This window comes from Monodelphis domestica, chromosome 7 (assembly GCF_027887165.1).
Source record: "Monodelphis domestica isolate mMonDom1 chromosome 7, mMonDom1.pri, whole genome shotgun sequence".
In the NCBI taxonomy this organism is placed as follows: domain Eukaryota; kingdom Metazoa; phylum Chordata; class Mammalia; order Didelphimorphia; family Didelphidae; genus Monodelphis; species Monodelphis domestica.
This window is the reverse complement of record NC_077233.1, coordinates 232,860,189-232,879,031: the sequence shown is the minus strand read 5'-3', so window position 1 is coordinate 232,879,031 and position 18,843 is coordinate 232,860,189. Positions and strand designations below refer to the sequence as shown.

General features: G+C 39.2%; 1 protein-coding gene across 1 annotated transcript in view; it reads right to left on the bottom strand.

The window, feature by feature from the left end:
* The window catches only part of TMC7 (transmembrane channel like 7), a 74,532-nt gene that overhangs the window by 13,589 nt on the left and 42,100 nt on the right, over positions 1-18,843 (bottom strand). Inside the window, exons 7-12 of the mRNA XM_001376645.4 lie at positions 17,032-17,179; positions 13,495-13,668; positions 12,532-12,689; positions 10,311-10,428; positions 7,376-7,473; positions 1,502-1,688 (exon numbers count right to left, since the gene is read on the bottom strand). Of these exons, the coding sequence (XP_001376682.2) occupies positions 1,502-1,688; positions 7,376-7,473; positions 10,311-10,428; positions 12,532-12,689; positions 13,495-13,668; positions 17,032-17,179 (883 nt within the window). The remainder of the gene's footprint in view (positions 1-1,501; positions 1,689-7,375; positions 7,474-10,310; positions 10,429-12,531; positions 12,690-13,494; positions 13,669-17,031; positions 17,180-18,843) is intronic.

The window sequence follows — 18,843 nt, the reverse complement described above, 5'->3', positions numbered from 1 at the left end:
AAGCATTTATTAATCATCTCCTCTATGAGCCAGAAACTATGCTATATAATCTTGTTTGATCCTCACCCCAACCCTGTGAGATAGGCATCATTATCCCCATTTTACAACTGAGGAAACTGAGGCAAATAACGGTTAAGTGATTTGCCCACAATTAACCCCAATAACAACTTAAAGAGATCATGATCACAGATTTGGGAGCTGGAAAGGCTCTTAGAGGTTATCTAATCCACCCTCACTACATTTCACAATACTGTGGTTCAGAGAGTTTAAATAACTTGCCCAAGGTCACATAGGTGGTAAGAAGCTAGGAGTTGGGATTTGAACCCAATTCTTCTGATTCCAAATCCAATCCTATTCAAGTACTTTTCTCAGGAATCCCTTCCATAATCCTAAGGGAGAGATCAGGGTAACAGTTACTCAGTTATATCTACTTAAGATTCCAAAGCAAAGCAAAGGTTATTCCTACATCTGAGGGCATAGAACTGACATCAGATCCTATCATCAACCCAGGGACTCCTCAACTGAGGCAGCGATCATCTCTTCCCAATGGTGTTTATTAGCACAGTTACTCAGGCAGCTACATGACTGAAATTGTACTGCTCACTTTCTAGAGTTCCTGAGATGTCAAGAAAGGAGGGCTTATTTGCATGGAACCTTTCACCATATGGACAGCAATTTTTTTTTAAACCTCAAAAGGTCACCTTAAATCAATGTAAGGACTCCCAGTATGGAAACTCCCTCACTTACACAGACCAGAAATTTCTGTGAATTGCTTGGGGGCATTGAGATGCTCATCTTGACCATTCCCACAGAGCTGGTATTTATCAGAGGCAGAACTTGAACCTTGGGCTTCCTGTCTGTGGACCCATTATGGAAGCTTGTCTCTCCTCTATATACTTTTATGATGGGATGGTGCCTTCAAAGTTTATCTTATGTCAGATTTTTCTTAAATCCTCAGCTATTAGGTAGTCCACAAATTACCCTGTAATGGGGCACCTAGGTGGCACAGTGGAGAGAGCACTTAGGAGTCTGGAGGACCTGGGTTCAAATCTGGCCTCAGACACTTCCTAGCTTGTGACCCTGGGCAAGTCCCTTAACCCCCATTGCCTAGTCCTTACTGTTCTTCTATCTTAGAATTGAAATTGAGATGGGTCTATTTTATTTTTGTTTTTTGTTTTTAATTTCTAAAAGATTAAAAAAAATTTTCCCCATGGTTACATGATTCTTGTCTTCCTCCCTTCTTCCTTCCCCCCTCCCAGAGTTGACAAGCAATTCCACTGGGTTATAAATATCTTATCATTCAAAATCTATGAAGAGAAGGGTTGAAAAAAATTATTCTGTATTTATCTCATATTTATGTGTTTGTCATTTCCCCCAATAATTCGTGAACTATTCATGAACAGGAGATCTTTGGGAGTTTTTTTTTTATACCCAGGGCAGTGCCTGGCACCCAGAAAGCCCCTTTGCCCACCGTTTTTAGGGCCCTCTCATTTGCCATTACCTCTTTCACATAAAAGATGATAATAAATTTCACAGTCGCAATTGCAGGGAGGAGGGGAGAGAAAAAAGATCCAATCCAGCAGATGGTCTGCCCATAAACGATGCCCAGGACATTATCAGGAATGGCAAATTCCTGTTGCCCCCAACACCGAATCAATTTCCAATTAGAACAATGGGTCACCAATAACCTAAAAGTAAATGTGAGAATGAAGAGATAATAGAGTACCAAGTAACTATGTGAAGTGCTAGAGATATAAATACGAGGAAAGAAGAAAATAAACAGGGCAGCTGGGTAGCTCAGTGAATAGAGCACCAGGCCTAGAGCAGGTAAGGCCTGGATTCAAATCTAGGCTCAGACACTACCTGTGAAGGACCAGCCCTGGAACCTATTTTCTCCCTTCCCTGACCCCCTACCCATAGAAACCCTGCAGGCAAGTCATCACATCCTGACATATGCCAGGAGACAACGACCCCCAACCCCAGAAGTTCCTGTCACTCCCCCTCTTGGCATATGCTAGGAACTGATAACACCCCATTCCAGTGTATAAAAAGCCTGCAATTCCCAGACTCAGGGTTCCAACCATTTTTAGTGCTGAGCACAAACTGCAGTTTGTTTAATAAACTCCCTCCTGTGTGTTACATTGTTGGTCATTGTCTCATCCTTGGGATAGATTAACCGATTAACCAGGCACTTCACCTGGATACGTGACCCTGGGCAAGTCACTTCCTCAGTGCTTAGACCTTACTGCTCTTTTGCCTTGGAACCAATACATAGTATTGATTCTAAGACAGAAGGTAAGGGTTTAAAATTTTCTTTTTCTTCCTCTTTTCCTTCCATATCACTATCTTCTTAAATAGGCACCAAAAACTTCATAGAAACCTATATGAAAACGTTGTTGGTTTTTTTCTCTTTCAAAAAACTGGGAAAATTGGGAAAAGGGGAAAATTTTTTCCAAAAAATTCAAAAGGGAAAAATTCCTCTATAAGGAATAAGATATGTGCTAAATACATATCACACCATAATCACACATCACATTGCAAATACTATTTAGAAGTTCAGTGCAAGTGTGCTATGTTTCTAAAAAGTCATAGAAAAACTTAATTTAGAGCATCAAATCACATTTTACACACATGTATATATATGTTACTTATATATATACATACAGACACACATACTTATTTATAATTAGTTATTTTAAAACCTATGAAATTTTTTTGGTAAAATAAAAGATCTGAAAAACCATCCCCTGATTTCTCTGTTCTGTGGAGGGAGTAGAGTATAAACACTTGTAGGAGCAATGTTACAAATGGAATGGTAGAGGCTTGGGGCTTATGAACAGTCATTTTCAGCAAGGAGGCAAAACCATGTTCACAAGAGAAGCTATAGTAGTGTGTTCCCTCACTCTTGCTCATTTGTGTTTTACTATCAAGTGTAAAATAAGGGAAGAGAGATTCTGCATTTAGGAGAGAAACCATCTCATTGAGAGATCAGCTAAGCAGCAGTGGAGAAGGGGTGAAGAGGATACTGAGAGTTCCAAAGGGGAAGAGAACTCTGAACCCAACTGACAGGATTCACTTCCAACCTGGGAAGCAAGGAGGGAAGGTGTTTTCCTGGGAGCAGGAACCAAGAGCCCATCCAGCTGAGACCTATCTTCCTTCTAAACCCCCCAAAATACCTCCACTGAGACCCAACTACATCTCTCCTCAAGAAGGATTTTAGTTTGGATTCTTCTGGCTAGAGCCAACCAAATCCTTTTATCTTTCTCTTACTGTGTTCCCTGAACTGCACCATAGCATTAGCTAGAATAAGATTAAGAAGCAATTGGCAAGGGAGGAGGCCAAGGCACAAAAGCCTTTGGCCTCCAGACTTTGAAAGCCAATCTGCAAGAGGGCCAGTTCTTAGGGCTCCCCTTTCACCCACTTTCCTTTCCCTTCACGCCTTTACCCTCACTTGCCCCAAATAACCTCAATAAACCATTTGAAGATATTTAGACTGTAGGTTTGATTTTTGTCTTAGGCATTAAGCAGGGAGACTAGGCTCTCACAGAGAGGGAAGTGGAGTTCAACCTCTGAGACTCAGCATTTCTGCCCAAGGAAGCTATCACTCTTTCCTTGGCAGCCAGCCATATCTAAACCCCTGAGGGCTGGCTGTTGATGCCCCCTTGGGAAATGGAAATTACCAAAAGGGCACTTTGTCCCACAAGGGCAATTTTGACCTCAAGGGCCTTCCCTCCATTGAGGAAGGCACAGTGACACCTCATTGATCAAACCTCTCTTCAGGCTTCTGTTGTCCTCCATCTCCCAGATAACACCCCCATGGAGCCATACTCAATCCCTTCAACCCCATTTCCCCTCTCTCTTCTCCCTTCTTCCTCCCATCTCCTCCATTACACAAGATAGAAATGAAAAGAGGCCCACAGCTGAGGGAGCCTTCCGAGGTAAGCCTTGGGCTTTGTAAGGATCATTGTAAATGCTCCCACTCAGGTTCAGACTCCCCTACTTGAATTAATTTGAAAAAAGGGGAAGGGAGCTGAGAAAATACTGGCCACCAGGACTTTTGCCCACCTTATATATGGCCCAGGAAATTCTCCAGGCAGATATGAATAGCTCTAACTCTAAGTCAATGACAAAAGACCTTTTAAGAGCTTTTCATGGGTCCTCAGTAAAACTCATTTGACAAAGACTTAGAAATCAGTACCCCAGGGCAGTGATGGTGAATCTATGGCATAGATGCCAAAGATGGCACGTGGCCACCTCACCCCTCACCCCAGTTCAGTACTAGAAAGTCAGACAGACTTGGGTGGAGCTGCTCCCCTCCCTCTCTCCACTGCTCCTGTAGACCTTCACAACCTCATCCAATCTGTCCAGCAGCCTAATGGAAGCACACAGGGTAGAAGGTGGACAGCTCATAGGATACAGAGTTGGAGTGGAGCAGAGTTCTGACCATCCCCTCCCCCTCTCTACACTGGCTGAGGACATTCCTCATTTCACCAGCCCCTTTGTCCAGCAGCCCAATGGGACAGCTTTCTCCCTCCCCTGAGTAAAGTAAGAGAGGGAGGGGTGGGGTATACCTGGCACTTTGGGGGGGCTACTCTTTCTATAAAAGGTTCATCATTGCCCTAGAGCAATTTGCTTATTTCCTGTACACTAACCCCCAATCCCTACATGTATAGCTACATGTACATACATACATATGTAGACATATACTTTGAAAACTAAAAAATTCATCAGGATCTTAGACAAAACAAATTTGTAGAATGCTGATATATTATTATAACAACAACATTATTTATGTAGTACTTTAAGGTTTGCAAAGTACTTTATGAATATCTCATTTGATTCTTGCAGAAATAATGGAAGGCAGGTACTACTGTGACTCCCATTTTACAGATGAGAATACTGAGGCTGACAGTGGTTGAATGTCCTGTCCAGGGTCACATAGCTACTATGCAACTAAGGCAGGACTTGAACTCAGGTTTTCCTGGCTCTAATGTCAATTCTCTATACACTGTGTCCCTCAGCTATCTCTATATACATAGACACATATATTCCTACACAAATAAGTGTATATATACTATACACATATATTCATATCTTTATATATTTATTTTTTATGTTTATTTAATATATTTATATATTTTGCTAGTTTTATGGATCCATGGCATCTTCCTTTTGGCTGATTTCTCCATCAATCAAAGACTGTATCTTCTCTTATATGATTCTATCCATAGGTATATATAGCCCTGTGAATTCATTGGTACAAAGAACTCCCAGATGAAGAAACTCCCTCTACCAATACAGGCCAGCACCATCTCTACATTTGCCTAGAACACTGAAAAGTTAAATGATCTTCCCAAGGTCACACAATGAGTATGTGGGTGGGGCAGGCCATGAACCCAGCCATTCCTGGCTTTTAGTCCAACTTTCTAATCACTACACCACACTGCTATTTCTCATTCTATCCTTCACTTCCAAACGAATAGGTCTTTTCACTGGAAAATTGTACTCTCCCTTAGTTCCCTGGAATGTGAAAGGCATTATTTTGCTTTATCTCACCAAATTGGCCTTTTCTATATTTCTTGGCCTTTTCCATACCCCTCTCTATATTCTCTTCTTCCATTAAAAGAGAAACTCATGGAAGGCAGATTGTCTTGTCTGTTTTTATTTGTATTCCTTAGCACTTAGCACAATGTGTGGCACAGAGTAAATGCTTTATTAATGCTCTACTTGTGCAAACATTTATATAAATCCTCTAGAGAAAGGGTTCTTAACCTGGCATTCAAAATTTGTGTTTTAAAATATTTTAATAAATGTATTTCAATAACTGGTTTGCTTTGTAATCCTACACATTTTATTTTATGAATTTAAAAACATTTTGAAGAGTAGTCAATAGGCTTCGCCGGTCATCCACAAAATTAAAAAAAAATGCTTAAGAGGTGTGAATTTTAAAACTATTCCACCCTAATCAGAACATGAAAGACATCTATATATAAAGATCTGTTTGCCTTTCTATGGTGCTGGGAGGGGAGAGAGGGGCTGAGATATTTAAAAGTAGATTCTACTAATAAAAAACAGGATAAAATAAAAATTTTATTTTGGATAAGATATTAGTGGGATAATTAGATAGTGGATAAAATAGTGGCTAACAATGCAAGTCTCAATCCCCTGCAATCCCCTGGTCTCACTATCTAACCAGTTCTACCATTATGTTTGGTTTTACATGTCTCTGATAATATCTTTGATGCCATCCTCACTGAGATGGCATCTTTGAAATGTACCTTTACAGGAACAACATATATGTTATTAAATTTAAGAAATGTTACCACAGCCAGAGAAATATAATAGTATTTGAAAAAAATGCAATTATGTAAATATATGAACTATATATAACATATAAAAATATACAGAAATAACAAAAATATGAGAAATTTTGGGATATATTATATAAGAATAAACAATTAAATACATAATATATAGAAATATAATAAAAAACATCATTATAATTTTAACAATATATTATACTATTATATATAAATATAACTATATGTAAGAAAATATGTTATATAAGAGTAACTGAATATAATCATTTATCAGAAATATATCTTCATAGTCTATAAATATAATAAACAATACTATAATACTATATAAATATATATAACAAAAATATAATATATACAGTTATATAGAAATAATACATAATTATATAACATACAGTATATATAATAATATATAAAGTATATTTTATGTAGGCTATGAAATATTTAAGAAAATATACATGACTACATTGAAATATAACAATGATACATAATAAATGTTTTTATTGTCCATATAACTATAACAATAAGAAATATATATTATATATAAAAATATAACTATAACACCATATAAGAAATATATTTTGTTACAATCTGTACAAAGTTGACTATTGGAAAAGAGCACTTACACTGTAGCAGTTGAAACCTTGTAATATGATCCTGATTGACCCTAATTTTATTTATTTACTTGTCTCATTGTCACCACTAGATTAAGATCCTTGAGCTAGTTGTATTTTATCTCTTTAATCTTCCCCACCTTCTAGCATATACATGAATACATACAGATACATGCACATAGATTAAAAAGAGAACGTGCTTAATACATGTTTGTTGAAAACAACTTTTAAAGAACTAAGAACCCTAATCAATAAAATGAGCCATCAGGATTCCAGAGAGCCCCAATGATGAAGTCTACTCTCACCTCCTACCAGAGAAGTGATGGCCTCGGGGTATGGAATGAGACACATATTTTTAGTCATACACAACAAGAAACAAAATGTTTGAAGAACAAATGAGTAGATGAATGAAAACTTTTGGGTAAGAACATTACTCATACTTACTTTCTAGGAAATTCAATGAATATAGTTACGGCAAGATTGATGATCAAGTCAAAGATCATCAGCTTATACATTTCCTGTCCAACTTGATTTTCCCAGCACTGAAAGCAAAAATAAATCCATTCTTATTGGGTCACAAAGTCCAGATCTTGAGTCTTGCAATAAATACCCTGCTCTACCCACTCTCTAAAGGCACTCCCTAAGAGTTATCCTGACCATATGCTAGGCACTTTCAGCCCCTTTGCACAGTTTTGTTGGGTACTGCTTCACTATTTACTCCATCTGGGTACACACATTCTTGCCTCCATCTATGAGACCAATTCTGGTCTCAGGCAGTCATAACAAACAGCCAGTGGCCTGCAAAGCTTTTGGCTCAGCAAAGACATTCATTCTTTTCTGCTGGTATTCGTTGCCTGGATAGTAAGACACTGGTCACCCAGACTTTGTGTCTGGTATTTTGATTCCATCATCTCCTCCCCAGGGTTCCTTCCTCCATGTTCCCTAACCCTTTCAGACTCTGGACTTGCTTCAGACACAGTAGTTATACAACCATGAATAATCAATTAGACCTCTGGATTTCACTTCCTTGTTGCACTTTTATAAAATGAAGTTGATAATATCTGTGCCATTTTATCTGAGTGCTGGAAAGGGGAAATATGGAGGCATTGTGGTTTCCCTCCACCAAGGGGGTGTTACGGGGGCTGGGAAGTACCGAGGGAACCAACTCAGCAGAGTAATATGAAAGATCAGAGATCAATGATGGATTGATATTTTCCACTGAGTAGAATAGTTGGATTGGGATATCAGGGCAGATTGAGAAGAGGTGTGGAGTAAAAGAGAGAACGCTAATTTTATTCCTAGTTGGTGAAGCTTTTCTGTACGAATGAAAAGCTTTACTTTAAATTTACTGTTAAAGAGACATCATGGCATAGTAGATATAAATCCAGTCTCAAAGCCAGGAAGTCTTGGGTTCAAGTTCTGTCTCTGACACATACTGGCTATGTGTGGTCCTAGACAAGTCACGGAACCTCTTAGCAGATTTCTAAACTTCAAACTGTAAGAAAGATGAAGAAAGTATAACCTTACCATGATACATAAATGTTGTTGTTATTAGCTGTCTCTATTGACACTTCTTTATCTTCTGTGCCTAGGCTGATACCTAGTCCTCTGTAACTTATTGCTCTGGTTTTGACCACTGACTTGCTTATGTTAAAAGTACCTGCCAGGCATCCTCCTATCAATCTGAGCACCAAAGTCCTGTCCAACCCTGTCCTGTGGTCTCCCAAGTCCTAGTATGACAACTTTAGAGAACCATCTAATGAAGGCTCTGTAGTTTGATTAGGACAAGAAATTCTGGGCGAGTTGTTCCAAAGCCCAACCTCCTTCCCTGCCAATGTCATTTATTTGTGAGATTAAGCTCTTTTATTTTTTTTTAAACCCTTACTTTCTGTCTCAGAATCAATACTGTGAATTGGTTCTAAGGCAGAAGAGAGGTAAGGGCTAGGCAATGGGGGTCAAGGGACTTGTCTAGGGCCACACAGCTAGGAAGTGTCTGAGGCCAGATTTGAACCCAGGATGTCCTGTCTCTGAGCCTAACTTTCAATCCACTGAGCCACCTGCCTGTCCCCAGATTAAACTATTAAATACAGGAACTAGTATGTAAATAGGATACAATAAAGGGCTAATAATAAATGAATCCCTGAGTCAATCACAGTGCCATGGAAACGAACTCATAGGTTAAGGCTAAAAAATCCTATTAATCACCAAATTATTCATTACATTATTGTAAATTTTCATATCTCAGAAGCAATGAGGAAATGAGTCCAGGGTAGAGGCCTGGATCAATATACACCAAGATATGCCCTAGAAGCTACTATCACCTGAAAATCAACCCAAGCAAACCTTGAAATCAGTAGAGTTTTTGATGCTTTTAAACAGTGGAAATTTCAACACCAATCTCTTTTGATCTAGGTGGGCCTGGGGGAATGAATGGAAGCTACTGCTTCCCACTGTTTCAGTCAGGTTAGGCTTGGACTCTAGTTTTTAGGTGGTAGGGATGGGAAGAGGAGAAGATAGCTGGATTTCTGTGGTTACAGTTCCTACAAACCTCAAAATAAATCTATTCTTGCTTGAGGTGATATACTTAAAAGTATCTCCACTTCATTTGGCCTCTTATCCATAAATCTATTGCTGTGCAATCCACAGTTTACCCAACCCAGTGCAGTAATGAAATGAGGCCAGCCAGCTTAATCTAAACTCAAACTAGAGCTTATACCAGTGATGGCAAACCTGTGGCACACATGTCAAAAAGGGTACACAGAGCCCTCACTGTGGGCATGTCTGCAGTTGCCCACCAGAGTTTATTACTAGGAAGTTAGAGGGACCCAGGCAGAGCTGTTCCCCTTCCCCTCTCCATTCGCCTGAAGACATTCCTCACTTCACCTGCCCCTCTGCCCAGTAGTCCAATGGGAGCACTTCCTCCCTTCTATCTGAGGTAAGGTACTGGGATGGGGGGCTTGGCTCACATGCTGCATGAGGGTGTAGTGCAATTGTCTGTGGTGAAGATGATTCCTGTGGTGGGGTTGGAGAGGAGCTAGGTTTAAGGGGAGCATAGCTCATAGTGGGGCACATGGTTGAAGGGGAGCAGAGCTGGAGAGGAGCAGAGTGCTGGGTTCACTCTCCTCCCTCTCTCCACACGCCCTTCTGCCCAGCAGCCCAATGGGAGTACTTCCTCTCTCCCCTGTCTAGGGTAAAGGGGGGGAGGCTGGGGACCTAGATGAGGGGTGACACAGTCTCTGGGGGCCCAGGCACAGTACTCACTCTATGGGTGAGGTGGGGCAGAGTCCAGCACTCTATCTCTAAAAGGTTCACCATCACTGTTTGGGTTGGCAAATGACTGATATGGCTCAAAAACATTTGAATAGTGAACTGGACTTACCGGATAGAGTTTGTGGTTATAGCCACAGACTCGGCAATCCTCATTGTCACAATAGGTTATTTTGGACCCCAAGGTAAGCACAAGAACACAAATGGTAGCCAATCGCATGAAGACACACCTGTGTAGGATAAAAAAGAAGAAGAAAGAGAGGAGGAAGGATAGTCCATCAAGATATTTTGCCCACACAATTTGTAGGTACTTACAAGTTAAAGGTATAAAAGACAAAAAAGGGGGGGTATGCTTTTCCCAAGTAATTCTTGCTTTTCCCACAAAAGGGGGGGAAATATCAAACATATCCCTCTCCCAAAATTCCCATTTTAAGAAGTCTTTATCTCCAAATGTGCCAAACATTATGATTCCTGGGAAAATATAAGACATAACAGATAGCTATAAGAAGAGATACGCACTTATATGGATATATATTAAAATGTATATATGAAACATAGGTACTTGTTTGCTAATATACTAAATTATAAATATGTTTATGCTTATATATAATTAATAATACACACATAATTAATAAAATGATTCTTTGATCTGATAAAAGAGCAACAGAAAGATATTTGTGTACTTGAATTAAAGGTGTGTATTTGAATTAAAATTTCTTTTTTTGTTGTTCTAAAACTCCTTAATAGTAATTCTAACACAGAAGAGTGCCAAAGGCTAGGCAGAGTTAATTGACTTGGCCAGGGTCACAAAGCTAGGAAGAATCTGAGGCCAAATTAGAACCCAGGACCTTCCAACTCTAAGACTGGCACTCGATCTAATGGACTGCCCTCTGTCTACTCTTTTTTTTTTTTTTAAACCTTTCGCTTCTGTCTTAGGATTGATATGAGATATCAGTATCAAGGCATAAGAGTGGTAAGGGCTAGGCAATTGGAATCAAGTGACTTACCCAGGGTCACACAGCTAGAAAGAGGCTAGATCTGAACTTAATTCATCCTGTCTCCAGGCCTGGCTCTCTATCCACTGAGCCACCTAGATGCCACCTTGACAACTGTTGTCTGATATTTTAGGATTCAGATTTTCTCCCTCTCTCCCTTTCTCTCTCTCCCTTTCCACCATCTCTAAAGTAGCAAATAGTCTGATATAGGTTATACCAGTACTTTCATGCAATACATATTTCTATACTACTTGTGTCATGATAAAAGAAACGTATCAGGGTAGCTAGGTGGCTCAGTGGATTGAGAGCCAGGCTTAGAGATGGGAGGTCCTAGGTTCAAATCTGGCCTCTTTCTAACTGTGTGACCCTGGGCAAGTCACTTAACTCCCATTGCCTAGCCCTTACTGCTCTTCTGCTTTGGAACCGATACATAGTATTGATTCTAAGATGGAAGGTAAGAATTTTTAAAAATAATATAAGATACACATTACAATGTACTCTTTAAAAAACTATTTTGTATCCATTTGCTTGTGTATGTATATATGTGTGTGCACATACACATGTGTATCTGCCCTCTAAGGGCAATATTATTTTGGTTTTTGTTGTTGCAATATCAGAGCCTAGAATAGTATGTCACAAATAGCAGTTGCTTACTAAATATTTGTTGAAACAAATTTGGGTTGATTTTTTGCCCTGTGCCTTTAAGGTGTATCTGGCCCCAAGGGGGCAATGAGGTTGCTCAGTGGCCAGAGAGCCAGCTCTGGAAAAAGGAGGTCTTGGATTCAAATCTGTCCTCAGCTACTTCCTAGCTGTGTGACCTTGGACAAGTCACTTAATCTCCACTGCTTGGCCCTTACCACTCTTCGGCCTTGGGGACAATATTTAGTATTAATTCTAAGACAGAAGGTATGGGTTGGCTTTTTTTTAAAGAAGTCTGTTCCTAAGTATGCTGCTGCTAACTACTATTGTAGGGAGATAGTAGACCATTCTCTAGATCTCTGGAAGAAAAAGTGCAGGGTCTAATTTCTTCCTTTTCCATTCCTTCCCCTGCCCCGCCCCACCAGCATGATGCTCAGAGCAGCAAACAGAAACAGAAAGAAAAAGAAAGCAAACATCTCCATGGATTGTAAACTCTTTAAGGGCAAAAACTGAGCCTTAGTTATTTTTTTAGCCGCCTCTATGCATTCTTTCCCCTCCAGCTCCAACAAAACATCACAGAGTATAGCCTGCCCATGGTAAATGCTTGACAAACGATCTTTGAATAAAATGGACAATTCAAGTAATCTAGGTAGCACCTAAAGGCTGGTGAAGAAGTAGCCGAATTGAGTTATCCCTTACCTAAGAAGAGTCAATCTGATCTCAAAGGCTGGTGAATAGTCTTCATAATGAATGATCCTGGAGAAGATGAGGGGAGTGATAAAGTTGGCCATTGTAATCACAATAGAGGGAAGATAAAGGATGAGAAGGTTCTCTCCAAATACCATTTTGTTAATCTCCTAGGAAGACAAAAGATTCCAATTTTGTCAAGACAAATGAATGATGCAAAACAGTATGGTTACAGGGGCAAGTAGAGGGTATTGGGGAAGAAGGTTTCATGAGGATCTGAGTTCAGATCTAGCCTCAGACACTTCCTAGCTGGGTGACCTTAGACAAGTCACTTAACCCCCATTTGCCTAGCCCTTTGCCCTTCTGTGTTAAAACTCTTATTTAGACAGAAAGTAAGGGTTTAAAAACAAACAAAAAAATCAGTGTAGTCACAGAATCACTGAAAACCTGAGCTGGAGTGACTTTAAATAGCATTTAGTTCAATGTTTTAATATTATAAGGAAACTGAGGCTCATGGTGGTGCTCCAAGTCACCCAGCTACCCATTTAGGCTTCACTTCTAAATGACTACTCTCTATACACATGAAACTGTTTCTAGTGCCCCAGATTTCCACATCACAAGTATCACTAGACCAAAAAGAATTCTGAGACCTCTTCTACTTTCCATTCATTCTTACAAAGGGTCTGTTTGCCTCATGTGCCATAATTGACAGTTTTTCATTTTGCATGACGTAATCTCATTATTTATCTTATTCCTCTCTTCTGGCAGTGCTCCAGATATCTACCTATGCCCCAGCTCGAGTCTCACCCTAGCCTGGGAAATCGCATAGTAGAAACACCCTCATCTATGGATGGTTCCTCAGGGTCATCTAGAGGGCTCAGTGGATAGAAAAAATAAAGATTTTTAAAAGCCCAAGTCCTGTTACTTGAATTCTTTGGATTATGCTTTAAATTTAGGGAAAAGAAAGTTATTTACCTTTTTCATGTGTTCTTGGGAAAATACAGTTGCTACATAAATTGAATAAAAGCAGGAAGCCAGGAAAGCTACAACCACAGTATTCAAAAGCAGTCTGAGAGAATAAATCCTTAAGGTTTCCTCTGGAGTCCTCTCAGCTATTTTTTGCCTTATTCTTTCTTCCTCCAAGTCTGTCTAAGGACCAAAAGAAATTCGTTCTTAAGAATACAGGATTCACAATAAGAAACATTTTTTATGAGAGTTCAAACCACACAACTTCTTTCCTTAAAGAATGACTTAATGGGTGCAGGTAGGTGACTCACAGATTGAGAGCCAGGCCTGTGTGTTATTATCCTCCTCAGGAGGGGACTGTTATTGTTGTAACTTTGATTTGAATTTGAGCCTAATTTGGAACAAAATATTACCTCCTGAATCCAGAAGATGGATGACCTACAGAAGATGCCTGTGGAGATCACACTGCTGCAAGAGTCTTGACACAGTAACCAAAAACTGTTGATGGGAAAATTGGAGGGAAAAGGTAGGGAAAGGAAGGTAGCTGGGTCTCCTCCAACCCTGGTAGGGAAACTAGCCAGGCTTTTCTTTTCTAGTATAATTCTGCTAGGGAATTAAATTAAATCAAGCCAGACTCTAGGAATAGTTAGATAGGTTTATTTGGACTAGAAAAATAAAGGTTTGGGAAAGCTAGAGTAAATTAGATCTCCAGCAGCAATGTAGGGGCAAAAGGCTCTTTCTTGAGAAAAGGCACTTCTACAGAAAAGGGTCTCCTGGAAAAAAGGCCCTTCTCCAGAAAAGGCCCCAAAACCCACACCTCTCTTTTCTTTTATACTTTCTCAGACACCTCCCACAAAGGAAGTAGGATGTGTCTAAGGAAGTTGGAGTAGAGAGTCCTGGGAGATTTAGTCTCCCAGGGTTCAGATCCATTTTAAAACACATACCTGGAGATAGAAGGATTCGAGTACAAATTTGACCCCAGACACTTCTTAGCTATGTGACCCTGAGCAAGTCACTTAACCCCCACTGCCTAGTCCTTACTACTTTTCCACCTTGGAACCAATACACAGTACTGATTCTAAGGTAGAAAGTAAGGATTAAAAAAAAAAGAATGACTAAATGACTCATCAACTCTATGACTCCCAATGCTATCTAATGACCACAAATTGCCTTAGCTATTAGCTGAACCTTATTTATTTATTTATATTTATTTATTAATAGTTATTCCAAAGTTAGTCAGCGTAAGTATGTTAACAACACCATAATTCATGAACTTACAGAAGCCAGTGCTTGCACTGAGGGACCAGATAGGTATTTATAAAACACTAACTGATTTTGCATATACTCATTTCCTTATTCCTTGTGTTAGACAGGAAGTTTGTCTCCTTATTAGAATATGAGCTTTTCAAAGTCTTGAACCTGGTATCTTCTTTCTTTGAAGCTTCCTTCTTCATGGAGTCAAGTATTCTCCACTCAACTGATGTACAATCAATGTTATTCTTAGATTATCTAAAGTTTGGATGGAGGAGTGTAAAGGGAAAGCTATAGAAGTGAATTGTGGGATATCTGATAAAGATGCTCCAGTTATTGACTGGCTGAATATTTCTTTTCTTTTTTTAGACAGAAGAGCAATAAGGACTAAACAATGGAGGTTAAGTGACTTGCTCACGGTCATACAGTGAAGAAGTGTCTGAAGCCAGATTTGGCCCGAGAACCTCCTATCTCCAGGTCTGCTTTCTATCCACTGAGTCATCTAGCTGCTCCAGGCTGGATATTTCTAAGTGCCTACATGATGTGGAAGGAAGCAAAGAAAAGAGTATTTCATAGTTTTATTTTCAACTAAGAGTAGAGAGCATAAACACAAGGAAGATGAGTGAGAAAGGCATGAGTTATATTGCAATCATCAGGTAATTCTTCAGCTCTGAGTGCCCCACAATACTCAAGGAACTCAACTGCCTAGATGAAGAGGAGAAAAGGCTACCTCTCTGAATTAGATCTCCCTGGAACACTAATAATATAAGAACATAGCCATAGGCAAAGCAACTACTCAAGAAGCCTCCAGAATATTAAACCTCAAGGAAGCTAGCACTCCCTTCTAGTTTCTCCCCTAGTTTGTATAGTTAGTAAAATAGTTTATAAGATATTTCTTCAGGCAACAGTCTAGAAAGGAGACTCAGAATTTACATTTATATTGTCGTCAATGATTTTTAGTCATGTCCAACTCTTGGTGACTCCATTTGGGGTTTTCTTGGCAAAGATCCTGGAGTGGTTGGCCACTTCCTCCTCATTTGGCATTTGAGGAAACTGAAGCAATGAGAATTAAGTAACTTGCCAGTGGTCACCCAACAAGTAAGAATTTGAGGTCACATTTGAACTCAGGGAGATAAGCTTTCCTGACTTTAAGCCTCACACTATCCACTGGGCCATCTAGTTGCCCCTTACATTTACAGACTCTTATCTAGAAATTGTAATTATGGGATTTTAGGAAGGGAAAACACATAAGGATTAACATATAAATAGTTTGTATTTATTTGAGATTGGGGAGAGGGTTTTGGGGAAAGAGTGAGGGAAAGGGTGATTTTATCTTTAAGCCCTTAATTTTAACTCCTAAATGAATAATTCTATCTAACTACACTAATATCCTAAAGGCAAATCAAGCAGGGAAGCTGGGTCTTACAATAGTCTCTAAGAGCCAAAACAGGAATCCCAGGTGAAATGTCCACAGATGGTAATTCTTCAAGTTGAAGTCAGCTCCTCAATCCCTGACCAGCAGATGATTGAAGAATAAATCCTCACCACAGCCAAAGGATCTTCACAGGCTGATGTCTTGAGAATTGACCTTCTGACAGGGAAGGTGCTGGGGTTGAGCATAGCACGTGGTCTCTAAAATGTTCACCATCACTGGTATATCAGAAATAGGAGGCTCATGACAGAGAGGGGAGTGTTGAAGCATTTGAACAGTCACACTGTGTGGATATACCACTGCATGCTTTAATTCTGATGAAATCATACCAAAACATGAGCAAGGGTAGTTTTACAAAGAGAAAGGAAGGAGGGAGGAAGAAATGGGGAAAGAGAGAGAGAGAGAGAGAGAGAGAGAGAGAGAGAGAGAGAGAGAGAGAGAGAGAGAGAGAGAGAGAGAGAGAGAGAAGGAAGAAAGGAAGGGAGGAAGGGAGGAGGGGAGAGAGAGAGGAAAAGAAAGGACAGGGCAGCTATGCTATATCAGTCTTACATGTTTTAGTATCTGGTTGGGGCTTTTAGCATTTAGTACTTAAGCCTCTTAAGTGCTATTGGCTGTTTTGTTTTGCCATTGGGGGTAGGGGGAAGCAATGTTATGTAGTATGGCTAGCAACACTTCTTTTTCCTATACGTTTCCTCCCTCAATCCAGAGTTTTGATTTTCTGTATCTAGGGATAATTACTGTGAAAATCATTGGCCCTTGTTCCTTCTGCCCCTCCACCACCCTCCCACTACCCCCACCCAAAATCTGAAGTTGATTTAACCTTTCAAGAATCCATAATGACAGTAAAAATCTTCAGAACTCACTTTAAGCTCATACAGTATACTGCTATGCTTGAGCCGGGCAGTCGTCTGATCTGTGATACAGAAATCCCAACCAGCAAAGATTTTATTACAGTAGCTCTGATACTGTTCCTCACTTCGGACCAAGTTTTGTTTGAATCCTTCCACAGACCTGATTAAAAAAAAAATATCAATATGTATTCTGTTATAAAGAGCTAACTAATGTTTGACTCAGTTTCCTACAATGTCTATGCCCAGATGTAGGCAAGTTCAACTCAACTCCTGGTCCTCCTCTTGCTGGCCCCTAGACTGCTGAATCCATGCCTTGTGACAGTGTCATCCCTTTCCAATTGTTTTTAATCTTAACATTATTTTTAGCCTTTACCAGTGTTTTTTTCTTTATATGCAATCACATTTTCTCTTTTTTTAATAAAATTTTTATTACTATATTTTGCATTAACATCATGCTAACATTAACATACACAGCAGTGATGATCAAAACAATTGGATGCTGGCTAAGAATAGAGTGGTGGGTCAGTGGCATAGATTAGGTACACAATATATAATGGTAAATGATCAAATAATCTAGTTAGATAGACCCAAAGACTCAAGATTTTGGGAGAAGAACTCACTATTTGACAAAAATTGCTGAGGAAAATGGCAGAAGCTAGTATGGCTCAACATCTCACACCAGAGAAGTTCAAAATGGATACATGATTTAGACATAAAGGGTGGTACCGTAACCAAATAAGGGGAGCATTGAATAGTTTACTTGTCAGATATACAGGTAATGAAAGAATTTATGACCAAACAAGAGATAGAGAACATTATGGGATGTAAAAGGGATAATTTTGATAATATTAAATTTAAAAGGTGTGTAAAGGGAATTTCACCCCCTCCCCATCCTGGATTGCCGACCAGGTTCATCCCATTTTGTGAGTATAGGTGTGACCCAAGGAGCATCTACTTCCCTGAACGTGGCAGATGTAGGGACAGAGAATCGTGCAGGAGGATCAACATAGGGTCAGTCTTAGGTTAGAAAATGGGCTTTAAACTTCTATCTAATTGTTTTCTTTATTTCAAGCAATTATTAATAAACTCTGAAAAATAAGAACCTGGAGTTATTAATTTAAATCTAAAAAATGTTATGCACAAACAGAACCAATGCAGTCAAAATTAGAAGGAAAGCAAAAACAGGAAAATTTTACAGTAAGTTTCTCAGCTTCATTTCTCAAATAGAGAACTGAGTTGAATTTATAAGAATACAAGTTATTCTCCAATTCATATATGGTTAAAAGAGATGAATGAATAGTTTTCAGAAGAAGAAATCAAAGCTATCTATAGTCATATAAAAATGCTCAAAATCACTATTGATTAGAGAAATGTAAATAAAAATAACTGAAGTAATACCTCATACTTATCAGACTGTATAATTTGAAGGAAATGGAAAATAACAAATCCTGGAGAGGATGTGAAAAAATTGAGGCATTAATGCACTGTTTGTGCAGTTGATAAATCATTCTGAAAAATGATTTGGAGCTATGACCAAAGGGCTACAAAACTATACTTACCCTTTGAAACTAGCAATACCACTACTATCCCAAAAAGATCAAAGAAAAAGGAAAATATCTATAGCATTTTTTTTTTTGTGGTGGCAATGAATTGGAAATTGAGAAGATACCCATCAGTCTAACAAGTGGTATATGAGTATGATAGAATACTGCTGAGCTATAAAAAATGAGTTAGATGCCTTCAGAAAAGCTGGGAAGACTTACATGAACTGATAGAAAGTGGAGTGAGCAGAACCAGAACATTGGACACAGTAACAGCAATATT